The 25,134-nt window shown below is 39.6% G+C and overlaps 1 protein-coding gene across 3 annotated transcripts; it reads left to right on the forward strand.

Moving 5' to 3' along the window:
* Positions 1 to 258: 258 nt before the first annotated feature.
* Positions 259 to 24,663, forward strand: SHCBP1 (SHC binding and spindle associated 1). 3 transcript variants are annotated; one of them, XM_032999018.2, is made up of 13 exons: positions 259 to 307; positions 8,212 to 8,382; positions 8,965 to 9,080; positions 10,820 to 11,028; positions 11,928 to 12,020; positions 14,467 to 14,700; positions 14,799 to 14,967; positions 16,224 to 16,344; positions 19,379 to 19,510; positions 20,439 to 20,557; positions 21,318 to 21,404; positions 21,743 to 21,884; positions 22,621 to 24,663. In XM_032999018.2, the coding sequence occupies exons 1-13, from the start codon at positions 298 to 300 to the stop codon at positions 22,941 to 22,943; spliced, it is 1,926 nt and encodes a 641-aa protein (XP_032854909.1). In that variant the 5' UTR covers positions 259 to 297; the 3' UTR covers positions 22,944 to 24,663. The 3 variants fall into 3 exon arrangements, with proteins under 3 accessions (XP_032854909.1, XP_042653765.1, XP_042653766.1); XM_042797831.1 differs by lacking the exon at positions 259 to 307 and adding an exon at positions 6,195 to 6,318; XM_042797832.1 differs by lacking the exon at positions 259 to 307 and adding an exon at positions 6,195 to 6,246.
* Positions 24,664 to 25,134: the final 471 nt, after the last annotated feature.

Consider the following 25,134-nt stretch of genomic DNA (forward strand, 5'->3'; position numbering starts at 1 on the left):
TACTAGGGGAGCATGATCAATAGCACCTCTGTTGTAGATGAGTCTTAGTCAAGTAATCTGCAGAGACTTGAATTTTCATTATTATGTAGATTCCTTCTGTAAGTCAATATCTAGATTGAATGTTCCCTGAGATGAAAACATGGCTGAGAGGCAGATACATCTCAATATATGTGAAATAATAAAAAGAAAAAGAAAAAAAAAAAAAGGGAGCCCCACCTAAATTATATCAGTCCTCACTTGGACCCAGTTCTACTCCTACTGAAGCACCTTGCCTGCTCTTCGGTGGAACTTGAAAACATGTGGAGGGGTGAGTGAAAACAGAATTGCAGTATCCTCTTCAATGAGCAAAAGGCTAAAATCTATTTTACCAATTGCTTGATAAGAGGAGCAAAGGTTTGGTTTGCAAGGTCAGTCAGCTGAAACTTGCATTTCTGAAAATTAAAGTTAGCAAAACCAGGCATGTTTGTAGTTAAGAAAAACTCAACGTTCATGAGGCAAAGCAGTAAGAATCTTGGAAGCTGTTAAGGTGAATTGCAAGAAAATAAAGGTCTATAAACAGGAAAATCCAAATAAGCAATGCCGTTATTGGGATTTTAAAATATAAGGTGGCTGTTAGACCAATTCTAAGGCCAGACAGTACCTTCCTGAAGAAGCGAGTATTGAGAAGATTCTGAAAACTACTCAAATCACACTAGAGAAAACACTTAAGAAAACATCCTCCATTAATAGAGAATCAGCGATGCAAGTGGGTGATTTCCAGCTCTCTTGAATCAGTGATATGTCTCCATCTTTGATAAATGCAGACATTTGGATGAGAACTCATATGGAAAGCTCCAAAATATTTAATAAAAAATAACTGGATTTGACTTTTTGAGGGAATGAAACTATACAGGTTTTCAAAAGTTTGATTGCTTTTCTGGTTAGATTAAATTTATTAAGGTTTACAATGGTTTAAGTTTATACAGCTATAAAAGGAAGTCTAAAGACTGATGAAATACCTGTCAAAGAATGTCGGTTATAGCTAATAACCCAACTAATTAACAGCAATCTACTGCTACGTGACACCATTCATCCCCAGACATAAAAGTGTTTTGCAAATGAATTAATGAAACATATGCAGTAAAAAATATTATCTGCATTTTATAGTGGGCCAGTGGAAGCCTAGAGAGACTGAAATGATTGCCATGGCAACAAAGAAAATTTGTGTCAAGATGAGGAAAAGTACACAGAATTTTTTTATTGTCTTATGTAGCAGTCTCTTTTTAGATTTTTTTTTTGTCCTTTGTGCATATTTTTTGTTTCTTTCCCATCACTGTCATATCTCTGCTGGCTTGTCTCAACTGCTTTTCCACACATCTGATAGACATTTTCTGAATTGCAAGCCTTATATTAACTATTTTTTTTCATTATATCTAATAAAATAATTTGATCTTTTGATTCTATTTGTATTTTAAGGTTGCCTTGTAATAAGATATTATTTTAAGACATATTAAAACAGAAGTAGCCTGTGCTCTCAAATGAGATAGATGTATGTCCACAAAAGAGAACTAATATCAAGGGGTTTATCTTCCAGCAGCAAATCAGAACCAAGATATTTTTCCTTTGGATAGGAACACTGGGTAAGACACTCTGGTATTTTACTTCAGGTTTTTAACTTCGGAATCAAATTTTCAGTTGGCACGAGCAGACACTGCTCCAGTGAAATCAGTGGCACATAATGAAGTTATGGTCCAGAGTAACCAAGTAAGTTTGTTATCCTACATCTATTTCTGCAGTTGGGTGTTTTTTCTTCAAAATTCCACATATAAAAGGAAGGGCTATCCTGACCCTGTGAACTGCATGCTTTTATCTTTAATAACTGGCAGCCATCATACTTGCACTGTGGAGAGCTGAAGCAACAGCTCAGCATAATTTCACACAGCAATAATTTTCCACTGCACATCAGCCCAGTCCCACAAGGGGCTGTAGGCTGACCTGCACATGTCAGCTTCAGCAGCCCTCCTGGCTTGCTGCTTCTCCCAGCCAGGGCTGTGGTTGCCACCAGGCTTTGAGCCAACACAGTCTTACTGATGCCTACACGCCACTTGCATGACATCTACTGTAATTCCTCTGCTTGTGGTCTGTGTGTTATCAGGACACCCAGACTGGCCAAATCCCACATATGTGATCTGTTTTATCATTGTGTTCCTTCAATTAAAACTAGTGAAATACCAAAAGAAAATTTATCTTTGAGTACTAAGACACTAGTTTTTCTCTGGGTTTCCTTAGATTTATGTAGCTACATTTACATTAATTTCTGTACATTTCTGTAAAATTAATGGCCTTCTGTGATTTACAAACTGTATTTTCCCTGTCATATTTTTGAGTGAAGGTCTATTTCAGATTTCAAAAGTCAGAGTTCTGCATACTAGCGCTCCTTACTGTTTCAATATTTCAAGGGAAAGGCAGCTGAGCAAATACATTTGGGGCCTAAGATAAGGCTAGGGGTTTTAGAAGCATCTAGGTGACTGAAGTGCACACATCTCATTGACAGGAGCAATAGCAATGAGATTTCATTCAAAAGTGTGTGAGCTGAGTACAGAGTGTCAAGACAACCACTTTCTTTTCCTCCCTTCAAACTCAGGAATATTAATGTTCCATGTAAAGTCTTGTCAGTCCTCTGCACTTTACACAGACTTGGTCACTCTTACTCAAGGGAAAAATAAGCTTGGAGAAAGGTGCAAAGAAGGGCAGCTAGTGAGATGAGGGGAATGGAAAGCTTGGTCTGCAAATGGAGAGAAAGACTGTGACTTACCAAAAGAGATTCAGGAAAACGCTAATTCATGCTCAAGAATAAATTTGGTGGATAAACATTGTAGGAAGAAAAAGAACTGTTCAAGCTCAAGAAAATAACTGATGGTCTGCATTGTACATGCACATTCAAGCTGGAAAGTGGAAGATTTCCACTAATAAAAGAACTGAGTATCTATTTCCAATATGAGGGGAAAGAAACCGACTGCAGTAGAATTTTCTGAACACAATGGAGCTTGATCAGTCCATTATTTAGTTGCCTGCAGCAGCAATCCCTGCCAGGACTGTGTTTCTCTGAAGTAAACCAGCTCAGTTTCAAGGATTGGAGATAATTAACTGAACACTGTGGAAGTGTCTTATATAGTAGAAGACATTCTGCCCCCAGCTATGCTGAAAACTAAATGAATAGGGGTAAATGGATTGTCCTGTTCACAATGTTGTGACAGTGTTTCACCTAGGTGTGAAAGAACTGACCTTCCCACTGTGAGCCCTGATGAGTTCCTGAATTAGTCGTATCTATTTAGAAAAAAAATATAATCTAAACATTTAAATAATATGGGAACATACATACTCATAATTTTACAGTTATATAGTGATTATGGTTACGCAGTTACTCTATGCATAAAGTTATGCATACAGGCAAGACTGTGGGCCTAAGGTTATAGACATAAATATGTAACAGTGGGGTTTTAACAGCAGATATCTAAAATATATTATGGGATGTGGTTATTTTTGCTTGTTCTTCACTTGCTCCCACTTGTATTTCCTTTTGTATCCAACTCATGCTTTTTATTGAATCCTTTATTTAGCTCTTGTGTTCAGGAAAAAAGCTTATTTGTGTGCTCCTGTAGTCACAAAAACATTTTTTTCTGAGACTCACTCTGGTTTCTCACATATCTTCCAGGCTATCTTTGGCATTTTGCTTTTCCTCCCTTTTATTTGGCCTTTCTTGAGTTTTTTCTCCTGTTGTGTTTGCTATTTCTGTCCTTTCGTGATGATAGTCTCTTTTCATTCTAAGGTGTTGAAAAAAGTACAAGACAAGGAATATCCCACCAGGGTAACTTAGACCTAAGTGCTGAAAGATGATCTTCTTCATCTTGGTGAAACATCCCTTTTCCAGTACTTTTCTTTCCAAATATTCTCTTCCTTCACATTCCTATTGTGAAAGTTCTTATTACTGTTCCTCCATTATCTTTCTTCTCCATTAGACTATTTCTTCCTCTTTTCTTCTTATTACTCTAGTCCTCCTGACTCAGTGTACAGCCTGAATACAATTTTGCTAGTATGTGTTGCTGAGGTTGAATTCAAACCCCTTATTCATTCAGTGAAGTTTCCTTCAAATCAGAGATATTTTTCTGGGCGAATGTAACAAATGTGTGTTGCCTACTGCAGAATCTCAGTGTTGTGGATTTATGGCAAAGAATTTATGTGAATAACCATGTCACTTTACTCTTAGAATACGGAGAATCCTGTTTCAAATATACCACCATGTTCAATGGTATTGCAGGTTATACAATAACAAATAAATTAACAATTTAGGGACAACCTCCCAATTGTTAATTACTGAAAACGTATCAATTTACAGGCACTTTGTTTACAATCACACTCAGCTTTGAAGGCTGATCTTCCCAAAAAAAAAAAAAAAAAAAAAAAAAAGCTTTTCAGGGAAATTTAAATATTTTAGTGTCGGTGTGTAACTAATTATGATAGATAAAAACTATGTATGGTTAAACATGCATGCCCAGTATAATGGTTAAATTCTGATAACGTTCTGCAGAAAAGCCTTGGGGACTAAGATCCTCCCTTTTCTTTTGGGTTTATGATGGACAAGGGTTGATCTCAGTGGACCTACAGCAACTCAGACTCGTGTAATGTTGGGATCAATAGGGCTGTTGGTTTACTCTGAATGTGTAAACTGCTGTAGGCATTGCACTGCTGCTGCAAAAGCAATTAATATTTCGAAAGTAAACATGAAGAAACTAACATGGCAACTGTTTAATCATGTTGTTAGAAATCTAAGGCAGCCCCCTCGTGGCCATTTATGTTTTAAAGCAATTGTTCCAAAAAACATTTAAAAGTAGCCATTGTTTGCAAGATAAATGAATGCTTTCCGATTTAAAATTTCTACTGTGTACTGTTACACTTGTTAAAGGTCTTGATAACACCAGCAACCTAAGGTGCTTATACAGATCAACCCAGTTTTTGGGTGGTATTGATGTGAAATGGTTGAATTCTGAGGAGCAGCTCTCTAAAGCCTGGCTTACAGTGGCACCCGCCATACCCTGTGTCATCATCGGCAGAGGTATGTTACAGGAACAGAATCTGTACTACCCCAAATCTGCATGGTTGTCTTCTGTCACAGGACACTGATCTTCTGTTTCTTTTGAACTACGCTGCACAGAGGGTTGCATACTCTTCTTGGAGTATCTTGATTTTTTTTTTTATTTCTTTAGTTCCTGCCAATGCCCAGATCCTGTAACATCACCTTGCTGTCTTCTGTGCTAAATACTACTCAGTTAAATATTAATGTCTTCCAACTGCTCAGCTCAGCCTCACTTACATCGTTTTGAGTTTAATCCTTATGGGCACCTCTGGTACCAGAGCTCAGAACACAAACAGTGACTTGAAGAGAGCTGGGTGGTGAAACAGATTGTGGACAGATGTCAAGACAGAAATGAGAGATGCTAATGCTGAGATGGATGAGACACAAAGTTGAAAGCACTGAGAAATTCGTAGGAGAAAAAACCTGTGCTTTGAATTTTGATCAGGTGCCTTTTGTGTAGCAGCTGGTCAGAGCTAAACGCAAAGCCTGTTTTCATGCAGTTATGTGAAGAAGTCGTTCAGTGAATTACGTTTGGGTGTTGGGGTTTTTTTTGTTTCTTTGATTATTTGATGGGGGCGGGAGACTGTTGGGTTTTTTTTCCACCTCCGCGGCCACGCTTGGCTGCTCCTGCTCTCGGTGCGCTGTGGCAGCGCCGCCCCGCAGGCACAGGAGCCCCTCCGGGAGCTTTGCGGAGGCGCTGCCCGCTCGTCCTCGCCGGCACTTCCGTGTTCTGCCTGACGGGAACGGCCCCGCTGTGCCGGTGTGGTTACGGCTGACCGCTCGGCCTTTTTAAGCATTCTTGTCCGTTTCCGACCTCTGCGGCTGCCGCCCGGCTCCAGAGGACGCCCGGCCAGCCTTCTGGGAAACGGCAGTACCGTGCACAGCTGCGAGTAACGGGGACACCCCGCGACTGGGCACGCGCCCACGGCCCCGCCCGCCGATAGCCGCTCGCCCGCCGCTAGCCAATGAGGGCGGCCGTTGGCCACTCGCCCGCCGCTAGCCAATGAGGGCGGCCGCGACCGCTGCCGCCGCCGCGGGTTGGCTGCCGGGGAAGTTTGAAATTTCCGCGGGCGGAGCCGCGCGGGGCGGCGGTAGCATGGCCGAACTGGGGCTGGAGGGACCGCGGGGGGAAGGTGAGGCCCCGGCCCCGGCCCCGGCCCCGCGCGGCGCTGGCCTGCGGGAGCGCGCTGAGGAGGCGACGCCAGGTAGGGGCTGCCGGACCCGGGCGGCCGCCGCGAGCCGCGGGAGGGCCGCCGGCACCGCCCGCTCCGCTTTAGAGCCCGCGCGGTCCGCCCGGGGCGGCTCTGGCGCTGCGGCTGGGGGGCCACGGGCTCAGAGCGGGCAGCTCAGAGCCGCTCCGGCCGGCGCTGGCGTGCCGCCGCCAACGGGCTGCCCAGCCCCCGGCAGCCTGTGCTGCTGCGCGGCCGCCCGCACGGGAGAACGTTGCCGTGTGTCCAGCCCGGCCTGGGGCCGGTGCGGGGCCGCGGTGCCCAGGGCCGGCCCCGGACGAGGCTCAGCGCTCTCCGGTTCGTAAGGCTGCTGCTGCGTGGGTGGGGACCGGGCTAGAAACGAGGACCCGCGAGGAAACGAGGGCATGTCTTGGGAAGTAAACGCAGTACTTTTTTTTTTTTTTTTTTTTTTTTTTTTTTTTTCTTTTGATTATGATCTTATGGTGTGTATGTCGGATGCATACCGCAGGCATCTACACCAGTGTCCAGGAACATGTATGTGTTTGAAATACCGACAGAAGAAAAATGCTTTCCTGGAAGTTAGTCTCCTACTCTCTGCCTTAGTAGCACAATATTGGTGCTTTTAGTATCCATCAAGTGTCATTGCTCAGTGCCAGGTGGGTATTGATAGGTGGTTATAGGCTTTGCAGTGTGTAAATAAGGAGCAAGCTTAAATTGCTTGCTCTGCAATTCATAGTGTGGCTTGTACAAGGCATTGGTATCAGTTTCTGGATTTGATTATGGATGTGTAGGAAAAAAAAAATCTTATTTACAGTGTACATGTAGCAGCTACAGGTTATCAGGAATCTTTAAAAATATTTCATAAATTATACTTGATGATTAAAATCAATCACCTTTTCATTTTCTTTCTTTACATGTTGCTACAGTGGTTCTTCTACAAAGAAAATTGTATCCTCTAAGCACCTGTAATTAGCTCATACAATGATGCTGATTTTTGTTTTGTTGATTGAGTTTGGCCCCAAATGTGTAAGAACTTGAACAAATTTCAGGTCAAAACTGCTACCTTTTTTAACATAATCTGAAATGTAAGGGATGTGTTAAAAATAGAATGTGTGTTTTTTGTTTTTTTTTTTTTTTTTTTTCTTTATAATGGTCAGACTGGAGTCTAATGAAGACACAGAGGCCTATGGATTGTTAAGGAATCAAGTTATGGACAATGCGCGTGTCTTGAGCTGTTACATTAATGAAAGTGGGGGGTGGGGAGAGGAAGAATGAATCATCACATTTGAGTTACTGCGATTGTGTTTGATATTTTCTGAACGTATGGATGGCCAGGTCTGAGAGGTACTAGAAGACCAACAGTGACTGAGTTTACTGAGTTTGTAATGAGAACACAAGTGGAGACACTCCCTAGGAGACCTCTAAAGGGGTGCTATTTATAGGGACTTTGTTATTTGTTAGTTTATTAAAATACAAAAAGAATGTATTGAAGAACAGGAAAATACTTAAGAAGAAAGGGCAACTGTGAAAATGCTTCTTTAGCTGAGACCAATAACTGCAGTTTTATCATAGTATGTCTTATATTTTGCTCTTTGCTCAGAGTAATTCTGTGCATTACCTAAAGCATTTCAGATCTTACATATAGAACAACGTAAAATGGCATGTAACTTGGCTCAGGGCAGGTAGCAACAAAGAGGGAGATCATCTTTTGAGACAGGGTAAATATTCTGAAGAAGAGAGCAAGCAACCAAGTCATATAGTTTCTTTACCAAGGATAATTTAACATGTGTTGTAGAAAGCAGGTAGATCTTGGGCTGAACGGGAATTCTTTGGGACTAGAAGAATGAGTGATGATTGCATTGAACTGAGAGTTTGTGGCATTTGCTTTGTTCCCACTCCTCTCCCCAGATCTGCTCCAAGAAGATGATGATCCCTCTAGTGATTATGGCAGTCGTGACAAACCGGGGACCACTTTAGGAAGAACTGTGCCAGATGGGAATGTGCTTTTTCCAGATATTTTTCACACGGATCACCTTCTCTTTTACGAGCGATTTAAAGCTTACCAGGATTACATCTTGGGTAAGTAATTTCTTAGTAGAAAAAGAACATGTGGTCAGGTTTATTCTAGTGACTGTTTAAATGGAGTCAATTCAGTGGTAAACTGTGAGATGCTTTTAATAATGAGGACTAGAAAAAATGTAGTGTACTGCCATCACTTACGCTGTAATCTCATCTGCTCTAGCTGATGGCCCAGGAGGCAATGGTTTTAATATAAGTAAATAGAATATGAATGATTGAAAGGAAAAGATGATAATACTGCATTCTGTGCCTTGGTTTAACTGATCTTGCTAGAGCTTTTTTGTGTGGAGTAAGACTGTTTAAGATAAGGCACAGGTTAGCTGTTTAATATTGCTGGCAGTGAAACCTTTAGTACCTGTAAGGTTGAATATTGGATCTGTTTCTCCAGAGAAGCACAAAACAGATGACTCTCCAGCTCTCTCAGTATTGAGAGAGACAGCAAAAATGCTGCCAGTTATGAGCAAAAGAGAGTGAAGTCCAACTTTAGAGGAGCATTTCAACTGTGTTGACTTTAATTTTCTAATGATCTGGAGGACTTTTCTTTATTTTCTTGCATAAATGTACCCTCTTCAATTTATTTAGCTGACTGCAAAGCTTCTGAGGTGAAAGAATTCACAGCTGAGTACCTGGAGAAGGTCCTTGAACCGTCTGGATGGCAGGCAGTCTGGCGCACTAATGTATTTGAGGTCCTTGTTGAGGTAAATGAAATGCAGTTGCTTAGGCATTTGTCTCCAATTTACATCATTTACCTCTGTAAGAAACAGGCCATTTTTCTAATGAAGTTTATGAGCTGATAGAAGATAGCAACATTTTCATATCTAACTGTCAGTGATGACTACAGCAAGAGGAATTTATTTGAAAGGAAACCTTGTTCTGAAACACTGTGTGTCCTGTGCACTGGTGTGCTTTTTTCACCCAGAACCAAGGGGTTGGAGTCTGTGAAGTGATACTTGCATGAGAGGCTGTCGTTGCAGTGAGGCACTACTCAGAACCAGCTCTTTAGGGCTACAGTATGTATTGGAGCTTTGGGAAGCAACACACTAGGTAGACTTTCTATTTTTGGCTTTATTTAATTTTTCAACCCTGGGATTTGCCTGCCTACCATTTAAAAATTACTTCTGCTGTTGAATTATATAGCATTGTCAGTGAGGCAGGTGAATTTCATTTTCTCTGAGACACGTATAAAGTGGTGTTGTTATTTTGAAAATGAGAGAGATTTGGTTGCATTCTGTTGGTAGTCAGCCTGTCATCTGTGATCTTTTAGATTTTGAATTGTTAGCAGGGCATAAAGCACATAGTAGTTGTGTTTGTGAGATTGGTTCATCAGTGCTATAACAAAAATTCATACAGCATTTACTTATATTTTCTATATGCTAGGGCAGTGCACAATCACTTGTCTTTACTTGAGTTTCTCTAGAACTGGGGAATAGATTTTTTTCAACCAAAAAGTGACGATATATAGAGCCTGTATAACTTTACCTATGTGAAGGTTATGTGCCAAAAAACACCTTCTGTGCTAATTTCAGGCACACCCTCTCTAGAGTCTGAGTATTTTGGTGGGAGGTCTGTGCCTGAATAAAAGCAGTATCTTCAAAGGGCTTCTTGCTTGAAACAGGAAGGAGGAACACCAAGTCAGCTCAAGTGATCCATGAGGTAGAACTCTGTGGGCATGGAGGGGATAAGTACTTGGTCTAGAGCCAGCTGTTGCAATGTAGCTTTTTCAAATATCAGGCTCTGATCATTTGTCAGTTTTTATCAGTAAAATTCTCCCTTCTAACCCACTTTGGTACTGACAGTAGCTCTTCTGCGTTGCATGTTCCTGTCATAGACCCATTGAGGATTGCTTGTTTGGGATGCTCATTTTCTAGGTCTCCCAATGTCTGACTCATATGTTGTTGTGTAAACTTTGGGTGTTCAAACTTGGAGTTCCATTACATGGTCGAAGAGGTCAAAACTTTGTACCCCCTCAGCTTTTCAGCCCAATTAGTGACAAAGTGTTTTTTGCTGGCCCAGACTACCTTTTTGAATTGTTTGTGTCTCGTGGGCACTTTGAAAAAGGAGCCCCAAAGGAATCCTTGAGAACTATTGATTTATTTGAGCATGCTGCTTTAGCCTGTTTCTTAAAAAATAAACAAAACACAAAAACCAAAACAGGGAAGCAATTTACTGGTTTTGTATGAGTATTATAAGGGATTTGAACGAAGTTTTGAATGTGGTAAAGACTCTATATGGGTGGTTCTGAGAAGCTTAATTCTGGGCTTGTCAGATAACTTCAGCTGAATAGATTGCCTTTGGTGTACTGTGCAACGTGCATTGGTTAGTGTGGGTCAGCTGGCACGTGCAGTGTGGCCTGCTGACTTACACACGTTGTGTTATAGTCCTCAGCTATATCTGAGGTGCTGCCAAGAGAAATCTTAAGAACTATTTGTTCCAACAGGTTGTTGATGTGGAGTACTCAACTCTGAAAGCATTTGTGCAACTCAGTGAGCCTTTCCTGTGTGAGTCACGGGTTAACACCTTTACCTTGGAGTGCATGCAGGAACTCTTGGAGCTGAAGGAGCGTCAGATACCACTGCAGGAGCTGTGGGTTGTGTATGATGAGTCAGGAGAGTTTGATCAGACAGCCCTGGCTGTAGAGCATGTCAGGTAAGGAAATGCTCAAGGTTTTTGTCTTGAACAATTGCACTCTAGTATCCAATGGGTGGTGCCCTGAGTTCTCGTGGTCGTGCTGGCATCTCCACAAGCCACGCTTTCCAAAGTAAATCTGGTGACTGGTACTGTGAGGAGAATGCTCACAAAGAAAATCTGTGGTGTCCTCTGCAGCTATGTGGAAAAAAATTTTCTGTTGCTTTCCCTCTGTTCTCCACCCCAGGTTTCCTTGGTCTATATCATCTTGCTGTCTGTAGTGCAGTGTTCTTTTCTATAAAGTTTTGGTGGATTTTTTTTTCCCTTTTTTTTGTGCCATTCTTATTTCTTCTGTATCTTGCCTTCTCCCCTAAATTTGCTCTACGTGCTTTTTGAAAGCTGTCTACAAATAGGTGGTAGAACTGAATGAAAAAGCTAAAATAGGAGGAGTGACATTTTCAGAAGTGGGGGCTGTGGGAGGAAAAGGGGAAAAGAGACACATTCTGTTGAGAATTACTCAGTAGTGGAGATCTAAGCTTGAATGATGGAAGTGACAAAGTCGTTGTCAAAAAGAAAGCTCAGCAGAAGGATGCCTGCCCAAAACCAAAAAGCCTCAGGACCTTAAGAGTGTAAGTCTTGTCTTCAAATCCAGATTTTAGATGTTCACTGTCTTTTGAAAGTGGGACTCAGGCTATTATGAATTTTGAACTTAGATACTTACTTTGTGCAGGTAAACAACGGACAAGAAAGGTAACTTTTGTGTATGTTAAGTAGTTCACAGGTCAGTAGTATGGAATTGGAGAGAGGTGATGCTTTGAGGTGAATTCTCAAATTGGTTACCTTCGTGTTTTCAGTGCTATTGTCTCTTCAGGTAAACGTGGCCTTCTTTGTGTGATTAAATGCTTACTTTGCTTCAAAAGGTTCTTCTACCAGTGCATCTGGAGGACCTGGGATGAGGAGGAGGAGGATGATTTTGATTACTTTGTGCGATGTGTTGAGCCTCGACTGAGATTGTAAGTGCAACACCTTTGATGTTACTAGGGTAGAAAAGGAAAGGGTTGTGTGGGAATAGTGACACACAACTAGATTTAAAAAAACCCAACGCTGTTCACTAGTAAATCAAAGTAAGTTTGTTCCAGCAGCATTTACTGTCTGATGTGCAAAGTTTTTTATGGAAAGAGGGTGTAACTGAGGTTGCCACTTGATTTCTGAACCCTCAGTTTTTCCCCTGTAATCCTTGACCTTCCATCAGATGGCACTCCAAACCCAGCTATAGCCTCCTTCAAATTGCAGGCATACGAGTTGTAATCCTAATTAAAGCTAGTGTGGGATGCTCTGATGCCTCTGGGCATAGAATAAGAACCAGAATGGAATGAATGTAAACAAAAACTTGTAAATTGGTCATGCTGAAGGAGGAATGTATTTATTTCCCTAGTGGGATTAGTTGGCATTAGGTTTTCTGAAGGTGGGTTTTTAATGTTGTCCTGGCACACGGAATTGAAACAATGCACAAGGACACAATCTGGTTATATTTGTGAGGGTGCTAAATAACCAAAGCACACCATAAAACATACCTGGAACGAATAATTGAAAAGTGATTTTTACTGCAGGTTTTCCCCAGAGATTTGATGCACTATATTTTTCTTAATTCTTTCAAGAGAGTTATTTTTCAATTCCCTTAGTTATTATAACTTAGCATTGTGAGTAGCCAGAAGTTTGTGTGTCATTCACATCCGGGTTTGATACTGCTATGATGCTGGGGAACTACGTTAGTAAACATTTATCAGCTACCCTGAAATGCTATTTAGAGTACAGCATTACATGTACTAGAATATAATGTATACCATGTGGTCTACAAAGAAAATTAGTATAATTACCCAGACTATAAAGGTGGCTTAAGGCCTCTCTCAAGCAGGACCCAATGTGACATTTGAGAACTGATATGCCTGTATTTTTGTGAGATCATGCAAATTAGGAATAAGTGTTATATATGGAAATTGTACATGTTTCTGAGGTGTTTATACTTGTATGCTTCAGCAAATAGCTATTCTGAGTTTTTGGACCCTTATGGAGACTTTTCATGGAATGAAACAAGAGTGCATTGATGTGCCACAGGATAATGTTTTTATTACTTTTTTAAGACTGTGAGTGGCCTTATATCCATTTTAGTGAGAATCCAAAATGCTTAAACTATGTCTTCAAGCAGAAAAGTAAATGTTATCTTGTCTTATTCTCCCATACCATGCGTGATACAAAGCCTGTCCTCGAAGCTGCACTGATGTTGGTGCTTTCCCGTGTTGTGATCTAAACACTGGTGTGTCAGCTCAGAAATAACAATCCTCAATGCCTGGAAACATATGACACTTTAAACTTTTTAGGTCTCTGGTGTGCACTGTTTTAATGAGAAAAGACAGTATCTTGACACTGCACATTAGGTGGTACTAGTCTTCTGAGGCAAGTAAAGCTGTATGAACTGTTTAACTAAAGCTTGAAGAAACATGATAGTTGCATGTGCTTTCATAGTGACCAGCTCTAAAATATAGATAATAATAACCCCATTGCCAAAATTTTGTGAGGTGCTCTGTCTTTCTGTATGCCTTATTGATTGAATCCGCATAGCCATTGACTGCTCTGACTACAAATTTTCTTGTTCTTTGCAGCATGCTTTAAGTGCACCCTTTAAAGAACCTCTGAAAGTTGAGGGAGCATCTTTGGCTTTCTTTAATGTAGTCTCTTGCATAGAGCTATTTATACTGAGTTCAACTGATTCCCTACAGAAATGGTACAAGATAATTAAATCTTGTTTTACTTGTATTAATTGCTGTCCACCTTTTTTTGACGATGATTGGTCCTGCATGATTGGCCCTGGAATTCTTGACACTATCTGCCAGATGTCCTTGTCTTTCTGCCTCTGCAAATGCAACTTTGGGCTGGCATTTTCTGGCCTGCAATTTCACTTGTAGAAGACACTCTTGGGAAGGTGCAAAATTTACTATACAGTGCCTTCACATTTTCATCTGGTGGTGATAATGCCTTTCTTAATTGTTCTGCACTTTTGTTCAGGTAGTTTAGATTGTTGCTAATAGACTCCACACTGTAGGATTTTTATAGTTTCAGACATGATTTTCTCATGTCTGAAATGCTTAAAGAGAGCCTCATTTTTATACCTTCTAAATTCTTACTATTTTTTTATAGCTGTGCTTATGCCTTTAAGAGTGAGTTTCTGATAATTGTGTATAATCTTTCAAGGTGGATGGGCAACTATTTATAAAATAATATGTTTGTGTCTGTTCAGACTTTTGGTTTTGCTGCTTTCAAAAAGAATTGAGCAGTGTTGATACAGACTGCAGAGAATCTTGACTAAAATATTGATGCAGAACTCCTCAGGTTGTCAGGTTTATATCTGATCTTGCAAAACTGTAAATGCAAAATATATTGACCCTTTGCTCTGAATTGTAGGCATTATGACATCCTTGAACACCGTGTGCCTTCTGGGCTTGTAGCTGATTACCAGAACTTGTTGTCTCAATGTGAAGAACTTTACAGGAAGTTTTTAAATGTGAGGAACAGCATATCAAGCAGTGATTCGGACTCAGAAGTAGAAAACGTCTCCATGGTGGAAGGACTAAAATTGTATGAGAAAATAGAGCACTTAAAACAGAAACTAAAACTAATTGAGAATCCTCTACTGAGGTACTTGGTGGGTTTGTGCAAGGAGGAGGGCCATGTGGGAAACTGTACATGGATGTTCTTTACTGAAGAAGGAACTGATGGCTTTGCTTTTGTTTTAGGTATGTGTTTGGCTACCAAAAATACAGTGGTCTCCAAGCTAAAGGATTGAGACCAATGGGTACCAAGATCACTCATGTTGTATCTTCAACCATGATGGCAAGTCTGCTGCAGTCATTGATAAGGGACAAACTTTGCCCTGAATCTTGTGGTGAAGAACTAGAAATACAGGTACAGTAACAGGAATTGTCTGTCTGCTAATGCTTTTTTCTGCTCAAGAAACAATATGGAAGAATAAGTTAATTTATCATGTTTGAGATCCTACATTTGCATGGCGTTATTTTTTTCTGTCAGTTCAAAAAAAGCCCTGTAGCTTAATAAGTGGTAAGACTGGATGATACAAATAATTATCTTTTAACTCATTTGTGTTTGAGTACTGTATACAAGCAGTTCCCTTCCTGTGTGTAGGAAATGAGATAAGCCCTCTGTGATAATTCTACAATGTAACATGGTAAGGCATGATACTTTAGTTTTGAAATGCCTGGGTCTCTTTATGCTTCTGATAATGATCTAGAGCTTGAAGAAAGAAATGTTTTTCTGTTGCTTTGGTTCTGTGTAGATGATGTATTTATTTTACAGCAGTTATGTTTAGTACTAGTGAATCAGACAGGACTTACCACTTAAGCAATTAAGAACAGTCTGGATTCCTTGGGCACACATGAAATTGCTTGCTGTATTCTGATCAAGTTCATGAATTACAGATGGCCGAAACAGAGCCACAGGGGGAAGGTCCTGGATTAACTTTTGGCTATAAATCAGGTTTTCTGACTGGGCAATTGAAAAATGCTCTCACTATGCTTACCCTGGAATTTGCTGGGAAGCAATAAACGTGCAGTTTTTCTGTACTATTCGTTATCCTTCAATACAGAATCTCTCAGTAATATTTGTGAAGGATATCAGCCTGCCTTCTCTGGGCAAGGAAAAGGACCATGTGGACCTCATATTTGCCACTAATACCTGAATTCTATTTTGGGGTGACTTGCACCAAGAGTAAAGGGTTACATCAGTGTTCAGATCAACTCAAATCTAGTTGCTGAGTTGTCTGTGTTGGGTTTATTTCTTTATCTTCTGTCATCTATTTCTGCAGTAACTCGTGCAAGTCACTTGAGGCACAATTCAAATGTTGGCCTGGAACCAAGGCCATATTAAGGTTTGCTTTCTGGTGCATATGCTCTTCAATCTGTGTTTCTACCCCAGTTTTCTCCTGGGGGAAAGGACATCAAAGGGATGTTTTAAGGCTGTTTCTGTCCAGAGTGTGCTGTGATTCTTGAATTCAAAGGAGAAATTGTGTATTATTGGTGCCATTAAAAAGGATTTCTTTTAAGCAAAAGCAGCAGCATTGAATTGAAAAGCAAGCTTTAAGGGCATAAATACATCCAATTTTATAGCATTCTTTAGAAGCTGATTACATTGTTTGTCTTTTACAGTTTCACAACGATCCACTGGCAGCTGTAAATGCCTGTTATGAAGGAGACACAGTCATCATCTGTCCTGGTCATTATGTTGTAGATGGCATGTTCTGCATTGCTGATTCAGTTGAACTAGAAGGTAGAAGGTTTACTAGCACGAAGGTCTTTAAAACAAAGTAAACTGAATGTCTTAAATTAGCTCTGCATAAGGATTTGCTTTTTGCAGTGTTTGGTGGGAGTGTTTGCTTTTTTTCTTCAAAGCATTCCTACTTCTGCTTGTAGAGCCCTGTCTAATGCAGGATGGAGTAAGATGTTTCATTAGCCATACTTCTGCAAATAAACTGCAAATGTTGTCGATTAATAGCAAATTAATCATTTCCTCATAGCTATTTGTCTGGATAAACCCTGATTATATAGATAAGAGAGGATTAAAAGAAACATGAAGGACTTGATTTATTTAATCTAGGAAGCACAAAAGTCATTTTGAGAGGCTTCAGTTTTTAGAGCCAGTAACTTAAGAGTACTTGAGAGATGTCCTCGTTCTTCTTTGCATGTCTTAATCTGCTTCAGAGGTGTACTGAGTCTCACTGCCAGTATAGCACTGGTGAATACAGAGGGAAAGACCCAAGTGCTATTAAGACTTAGTTCATGGCACTTACTGCGTGTCAGCAATGGATGTGGGGGCTACCAATGTGAGTCTGCATTAGGTGAAATGCATGGGTAGAGGAGGGAGCTGTTGATTTAACATGTGTATCTTTTTTCTTGAGAAACAGACACAGAATATGTGATTCTGTTTTTCTCGCGAAGTATTTGTGTTTTAAATACTTCTGCTTTGTCCAGGATATGTTGCTGTCTCTTCCTCACAATTCTCGATTTCTCAATGAAATTCTTTTGCTTTAGGTGTGTGCATTCTGTTGCAGTGTAATGGTCTGTATATCACTGGGGTTTGTGCAGCTGTTCAGATAATTATTTAGATGCATTTTTATCTCGTCAAAACTTCTTCATGGGAAAAAGTCCGGGAGTTTAATTTCCTGCTGTTCTGGACTTTATTTTTCTTGCTCTTGTTTTATGAGCATCATTTTCTTTCTTGCCCTTCTCTGTGTAATTTTGATTTATATAGATATGCATGCTGATAGACAATGCACCTCCAGGATAAAGGACCTCAATAAAGTGCTTTCTTTATCTGCAAGAACGACATTGTTCTAAATTTGTGTGGGGTGGAATTTATTGCTTTTCTAGCTTTGAGGAAACAGTAATACAAATGGTGCAATAGCACACCTATTAAAGGATGAGCTCCTCTATTTTAAGGAGCAAGAAATATAAATATGTATCGTTAGTACAAACCACTCTGAATAATGAGTATGTGTCAGGGTGTTTAATATTCTTACATGGACTCTTGTTAGAGAAGTTTTTATAGCAATAGTAGCATAGTAGGAGCATTGAGAAAAATTTTGCTGGCACTAATTTGAACAGCTGGCTGTTTTGTTGGTTTTCTTGGGATGAAGAGGTGGCTCATCAAAGATAGAAGGTCACTTTGCTTAGTAGAGGGTTGGCTTTTTTTTTTCCAGCCACTATACGAGCCAGTACTGAGGTTGAAAGTATGAGTAAGTCAGGGATAAATAAAAACTTAAAAGACCTAAATAAAGTTAAAGCAGTAGCAGCTGCAGGAAAACATGGCAAGGATAACTTTAACACTTGACAAAAATATGTAGCAAAGGCACCTGAGAACTTCCCTTCTGCTTGTTCATTAGTTGTTCAAACTGGATGGGAACCTGCAGCATCAGCCCAGCTAATATCTGGGGTGGTGTTACCGGATGACAATTGCCTTTAGCTCTGTGGAGTCACTTAGCTCACAGGCAGGGTGTACAGCCGTGACCATGTTGTGTATTGAACACCACTTGACAGAAGGTGAATCTTTCCTTCTCTATTCCTTGTCTTGCCACCGGCTTCCTTCTTGCTACTAGAGCTGCTCCTTAGAGGTGAAGTGTAAAGCAAGCTAAAAGCACGGTTAGAGAAACTGCAGGTAGTCTATAGGACAATTATTCCTAAAACTCTTGCCTTGGATAATAACCTTGTTCTGTAGTGATGTGAAGTTAAACTAGATCTGCCATTTGCTGTTTTGTGGTGCTTTCTTTTTACGTACTGGAAGTAAACTGCCCCATGCCACCTCCTTCCTGGGGGTGACCATGAATCAGTAGCTGTGGGAAAAAGATTTCTAGATAGTATATTGTGTTGAAGTATCAGTCACTTAACTTTGCATTAAATTTGCTGTCTTTAAAACTTTCTGCCAACTCTTGTTCAAAGATTTTTTTTTTTTTTCTTTTTTTTAACCTTTCTACTTGCACATTACAGTATTTATGTACTTGGTTAAAAGCTCGCATCCTGCTTGGGCACTTCTTATCTGAGTTTTTGTGTGCTTTCAGAAAATGATAGGACTCATGCTGCTTTAATAGACATTGCATTATTGCTTTCCTTACCATGATTCTTGTCAGTGACAAGCAATAAAAGCTTTACATGCTCATAAATTTCCCTGTAAGTGGTTGAATGCTGACAACTGTGGATGGCTTAGTAAATCAATGTTGGCATGCGCTTGTGAAAGTTTCTTTTTAATCTGAATTAATCTGGAAGCCCATGTAACACAGGAACATTAAGTTTTGACCCACGTTTCATTTTAATAGGGAAGTTGAGTGAAGCTTACCAACAACATGAAGTCATTTGTACTTGCTTCCTTGTGTTGTGGTGACTGCTTTTTCCTCTGCACTCTTTGGAACCTCTGCCTGCTCTTAGTGAACTTCAGTACTTTGAAAGCAGACTGCAGGTGCCTTTCTGTCCTTGGTTACTGCTTCTCTATGCTCTGTTGTAACTTTTGGGAGTGAGAACTTTAGCCTTGGCAAATGTGTACTCAGTTATCCTTTTGTTCAACTGCCTAAAATAACCTTGCATTTTATTGTGTGCCATTCAAGTAAGCTCACTCCTGAATTTGGTTTTGAGTGCCTGTACCTAGGTACAGAGAAGATATAAGATGCAGCCTGGCCATTGAGTGGAAAATCCTAATCAAGATATTAGACCTTAAGTTTTAAACCTCTGTTTTTAATTTAAATGTCTGTTATGTGCTGAGCACCTGACTGTTAGCAGTTATTCATCAAACTTGGATCTTTTACCTCTGCTTTAAGGCTATGGCCTGCCAGATGATATTGTGATAGAAAAACAAGGGAAAGGAGACAACTTTGTTGACTGTACAGGAGCCAATATAAGGATCTCCAATTTGAAGTTAGTGCAACATGATGCTGTGGAGGGGATTTTAAGTAAGTATAAAAGCATCTTGACTTTTTGTGAATCTTTCATAATTTACTGTTAAAATTAAAGCTGGTACACATTGTTGGAGTTTACTAGTTCTAATAAAATATTGTAGAGAGGAGCCCTACATGTATAAATAACAAGGCTTCCCCCTGTTTTTATTAACTAACTTATAATGCGGACATCAAAATAATGACTACTCTTTGTACTTTGAAGTTATTATGGCTCTTGTGTTTTATACTTGGATAAGGTCATTTGACTTGATCATTTTTTTGCTAAGGCAACCTGACTGACTGCACAGCCTGTGTCAGACTACCTGGAAAAGGAGATAATTCCTCATTCCACAAAAGAACCCCCATGGCAGTATTCAGCTGTACCTGAACCCAGCCAGCGCTCCATTGAGGGATGGGCTGGGCTATAGAATTAGCGCAGAACTTTGCTGACAGCACATTCAAACTGAGGCTCAAATAATCAATCCTACATTGTATCCAGTGAGCTTATTGGCTGTGGCCTTTTGTCTTTGTAGAAGGTGCTAATTAATCCTTTGCCTCAACAGACATTTGGTTTTAAACATGTTAAAATGCTCACACCTGTGTATGTGTACATGTATTTAATATCTTATTAATTAAAAAGTATCTTAGGAATGTAATGAATAGCTGCTGTCACTTTCAAAAAAATAGAGGAAAAAAAAGCCAAAATTTCTCTAAGATAAATCTTTGACTAATGCTTCTTTGCAGCAGTAGTTCTGCTTATACTAGAAAAATAGCATGAGTTCAAACCATGAATGAGCAAATCAATAAAGTTAACCTGAAGTGGATAAAATTAAAATAGTAATGTTATAACACTGTAAAAATGCTAAAAGTCCATCTGTCTGCAGAAGGGATTTGCCTTTGCATAACTGATTCATTTAACAAAATTCGTTTTCTGTGTGTGTAGATATCCATCATGGGAAAACCACCCTGGAGAATTGTGTCTTACAATGTGAAACTACAGGCATAACAGTACGAACGTCAGCTGAGCTATTAATGAAAAACTCAGATCTGTATGGTGCCAAGGTACAAACAAATTCTTAACTGTGGCTTATATCCTAAATTGAAATAAAGGTTTCCCCTTGGAAATAATGCAGTCAGCGACAGCATGACTTCTGTTGCTCTTGAGAGAACCTTTACAAATTCATTTTGGACTTCTACATGCTATTGAGTTTGAGATTGGTCCTGGGGGTTTTGTAGCCTCCAATAGTATCTAGTGAAGTGTCTCATGCAGATTTGTGTGTGATGATATGAAAATGATGTAGCAACAGGGGACATCTGTGAAAGTAACTGTTGCTGCACTGATGGACTGATTCATGTCCAGCAATACTCTCTTAAAGTGATTTTCTGATTTCTCTGCCCATAAATAATTTTCTCATTAAACCTTGCATTTTTTCTGCAAGTTAAAAGCCCTTTTTGGACACCTTGTCCATTGGTTCTTACAGAAGGATGATAAGCACAGAACTGAACCCTGATTAGGACATTTTGAAGAGCAATGGGGCTTTGAATGTTGGAGTGGATGACTAAAGAAAAAGAAAGCAATGCAAGGCTGCGCAGTTACTCTTTACCAGAGCTTTTATGAACTGGTGGCAATAATATGTCCATGGGGTCTTAACCTTGAGTATTGATGCTTAAGTTGGTTAACAAGTTTGCGGAGCAGGAGTGGTAACACAATTTTGCATTGTGCAAACTGGTAGATGAACACAAAGATCCACAATGGAGTTGTAAAGTTAAGTTGAAATTGTGCCTAAACTACGTGTGAAATGCTATCAATTTTATCTTGTAGGGTGCTGGTGTGGAAATATATCCAGGTAGTATATGCACCCTGTTAGACAACGGCATACACCACTGCAAGGAGGGAATACTTATAAAGGTCAGTTCCAGGCAAAGTGTACTTGTTTTTCAAAAGCTTATAGGTGCTAGAATTAATGCAAATAATTTGCATTTTGGTTGGCTTATAACCTTGCTTCCTTACGGTAGAACTGTCACATATGATGATAATGGTACTCGCTTGCCTTGTGTTGGTCCACCAAAGCAGTACACTTGTTTTATTTCTTATCTGCCAGAAAGAAAATGCCTTTTGCATTGTCACTTGCATAGACAAATAATAAAATTCTGGTCAAGACATGAAACTGAGTCTACCTAAAACTGGAATATTTCACATGCCTTTATCTGGATGTAACATGTTGGATTTCCATTTCTTTGCTGTAGAACTTTTTAGATGAACATTATGACATACCCAAGGTAACCATGGTCAATAATATGATCCATAATAATGAAGGATATGGTGTGGTCCTGGTTAGACCAAGAATGCCCTCTGATATAAAGGATGCTTCAGCAGAGAGTACAAAAGGTATTTTTCTCTTGAAACTCCTAAAACTAGTAAATCTAGTATACCCAGGTTTGGGGATTGCATAATTCATAATTGAGTTTCTTAAATTTTCTAATAATGTCCAGATTGATTTAGCTGAAATCTTCATAATTCTCAGAACACTGGAATTTCCTAAAGGATGAACTTGCTGCAGAGAAAAACTGTGAATCTCTGCTTCGTGATGTGTGTGCACTTTCTGTAAAGTCCTGTAAAGAACCTGATCTGTTCTCCCTACTAAGCAGAGCCTGATGGCCTCTTTGGGTCATACAGAAACAAGAGTGCTAGCAGCAAAAAGCAGATATGGTTTCTCTTACAGCTCTTTTGCTTCATGATAATTATCTGCTCGTTTTTGTTTTCACGCATTAGAACTGAGATGTGCTCCTAGCACAGATTTTTTTCTCAGCACTAAGTAAAATGTGGCAACTGTGTTTCTCATATTGTGTCTTAGTCAAGAACTGTCACTAAGTGGAATGTGTAAACCCACTGTAATTTTCTCTAATATCACTATCACTTAGCAACTTGAGGACATCTCAAAAAGAAACGTTTTCCTTAAGCATCTCACACTGTATTTGGAATATGTGGCTGTCACTAAGTAGTTATCCAAAAAGTGATTGGGGTGAGGTGAAAATGTTAAGACTGAAGAAAATGTAATACCAGGAGTTTTAAATGATTTGGCTGTTTTGTGTGTTGATTAAATTCTTATTGTTTCCTGATTTAGGAAACACACAGGCTACCCAGTCAAGCGATGGGACAGGCTGTGCAGAGGGCTTCAGGCAAGAACAGCTACCTGAATGTGTAACTGATGAGTTGGAGCTTTATGAGCAAGCTGAGATTTATGAACAAACTGAAGGCAATTACGAAATTGCAAATGAACTCGGGGCTACTTCTGCAAAGAAAAGCCAGATGCAAAAGAAAAGACTGAGTGAACTGGGAATCACAGAAGCTGATGACAACTTAATGTCCCAAGAGATGTTTGTTTCTATTGTGGGCAATCAGTTTAAATGGAATGGGAAAGGAAGTTTTGGTACCTTTCTTTTCTGACTGTCCTGACTCCTAATGGCATTGCAATAAGAGATTTGCACAAGCTATTATTTTCACTGCTGCTTTCTAAAGAGTTAACTTGTTCCATTAGCCTTCCATAATGTTACTAAAACGTGACAAATATTTATTAATAGTATATATATATATTGCATGTGGAAACACTGCTTCCTTGTTGCAAGTATGGATAACATGATAGAAAACAGAACTCTGTCATGGAGACTGTGCTTGTATTCTGCTAATCTGTGCTGCTGCTTTTCTAGCTCTCTGAATTTTCTAAGTGTATTTATTTAACTTCTCATTGTAAAAAAAAAAAAAAATCGCCTCAAAGGAAGAAAATATAGATAGGATTCATCATGGAAGAATGCAGCAATTAGTGGTATGTCATCCTCCATATCTTTTTAAAGTGTCATTAGTCTGCAGCTGACTCCTAGAAGAACATACTTCTTAATAAAGACATACTTTTTAATTATTTACATTGAACAGAAGCTAGTGAAATGCTCTTCCCTAGGAATGTAGTGGTTGGGTGCCATGTTTCATACTTGAAGAACTGTCTAGAAAACTTAGCATTTGAAAAGGTAGCGGCGTTCAGTCTTCTGTGTCTTTCTGTGCCCAGCTGTTCACTTCAAACAGCTACCAGTGCCTGTGCACCTTTTCCTTAGGGAGGACAGAATTTAAACTCATTTAGTCTGAATAAAGAGAAATAGATCTCTCTTTCTATTAGTGGTATTCATACAGTAACTTTCAGTGCATTATTCTAAAATTTTTAAAACTGTATACCACTTGTAGCAGCTGAGGTTTTTGGAATTGAATGAAAAATTTTAAAAAATCACTTTCTCCTGCAATCTTAAAGCAGCTCATAGGTATGGAACATTCAGTAAAACAAAGGCACTTCAGTGGCTCACTGTTGCTCGTTATTAGTTTTCATTTGAGAGAAAAATTGGAAGGAATTGCCTGATTGAGGACTCTTCCTTCTCAGTGCCTCTCAGATTTTTAATTAGAAATCTAGATGTCTTTTCTTCAAACTTTTGTACTGTTTTAGAGTTGTAGGTCAGTTTTTGAATTGGTGTGTGAAATGTATGTAGAAAAGTACTAACTCCTAAGTGATTCAGGATGTCCTGTGAAACAGAATCAAATATGTTTTTGAGGGGAAAAGCACGTTGCCAGAAAATGGACTTTGGAATGGAATAATTTCTGAAAGCAACTTAGCAGGTGTGTGACTTCAGTAGAAATGAACGCGTTGCTAGAAGTGGATGTGAATAGTCTAATCCAGATTTTTCACTCTAGCCATTCTTAAGTTGAGATGACAATCAAAATTCACTTCAGTATATGCTTTGTTTTAGCATGAGCAGCTGGTAGAAAGGAAAAGAGAAAGGTGTTATTTACAAGCATTTTTCTTCCCTTACATGAAGCCCTGAACTCATTGCGGCTTTCCTAGCCCATTGCTGCTCGCTTTGTTCTGCTTGGGACACTTCAGGACTAAACTTTGCATTTTGATGAACATAAATGCCACTGCAGTATCTCAACATGTACAAACCCATAAATGTTTGCCACTTAGTGACTTTAAAGAAATACGTGATTCAAGTGAAAACCTAATGCTGAGACTGGCAGTAGTTTAGTATATTAAGCTATTCATCAGATCATGTGCCATGTTTCATGCTTTGATGTTATGCCTTTATTTCCCAAGTGTAATCCCTATTAAAGGACTGGGGCTAAAAACTAATTTTGTAGTTCTTTCCTCTCATCTTTTCAAAACTGTAATTCTCCTGAGTGAGCTGCCTTCATGATGTGTAGGTAGCATTTGTTTCCCTTGCGCTTAATTTTAAGCCTGGCTTATCTCTTGGCAGCCTCTTATCTCCCTTTTTTAAAATTCAGCTTTATATTTAAGAAGATACCAATAAAAATGTAACTCTACTGCTTTCAATACCAGCACAGTTTTGCCTGTTCCTGTGCCAGATGCCAACAGTGATTCTATTGTGCAGGTTGTCAGTAGGTTAAGGAGCAAAATGTGAAAAGATGAGGCTGCTAGTACAACTTCCAGCCATTTCCGTTGTGCAGGAATTGTATAAAATCGTGCTTAAATTCTTGATGACACTTCAGTCTCAAGGGACTAAGCTTTGAATGGAGCCTTTTCATCTCAGAATTTTGTCCTTCCAATCACCGATATCACTGATAGATACTAAGTTTCTTTATT

The sequence above is a fragment of the Tyto alba genome, unplaced genomic scaffold (genome assembly GCF_018691265.1).
Source record: "Tyto alba isolate M040663 unplaced genomic scaffold, T.alba_DEE_v4.0 Super-Scaffold_26, whole genome shotgun sequence".
Lineage (NCBI taxonomy): Eukaryota > Metazoa > Chordata > Aves > Strigiformes > Tytonidae > Tyto > Tyto alba.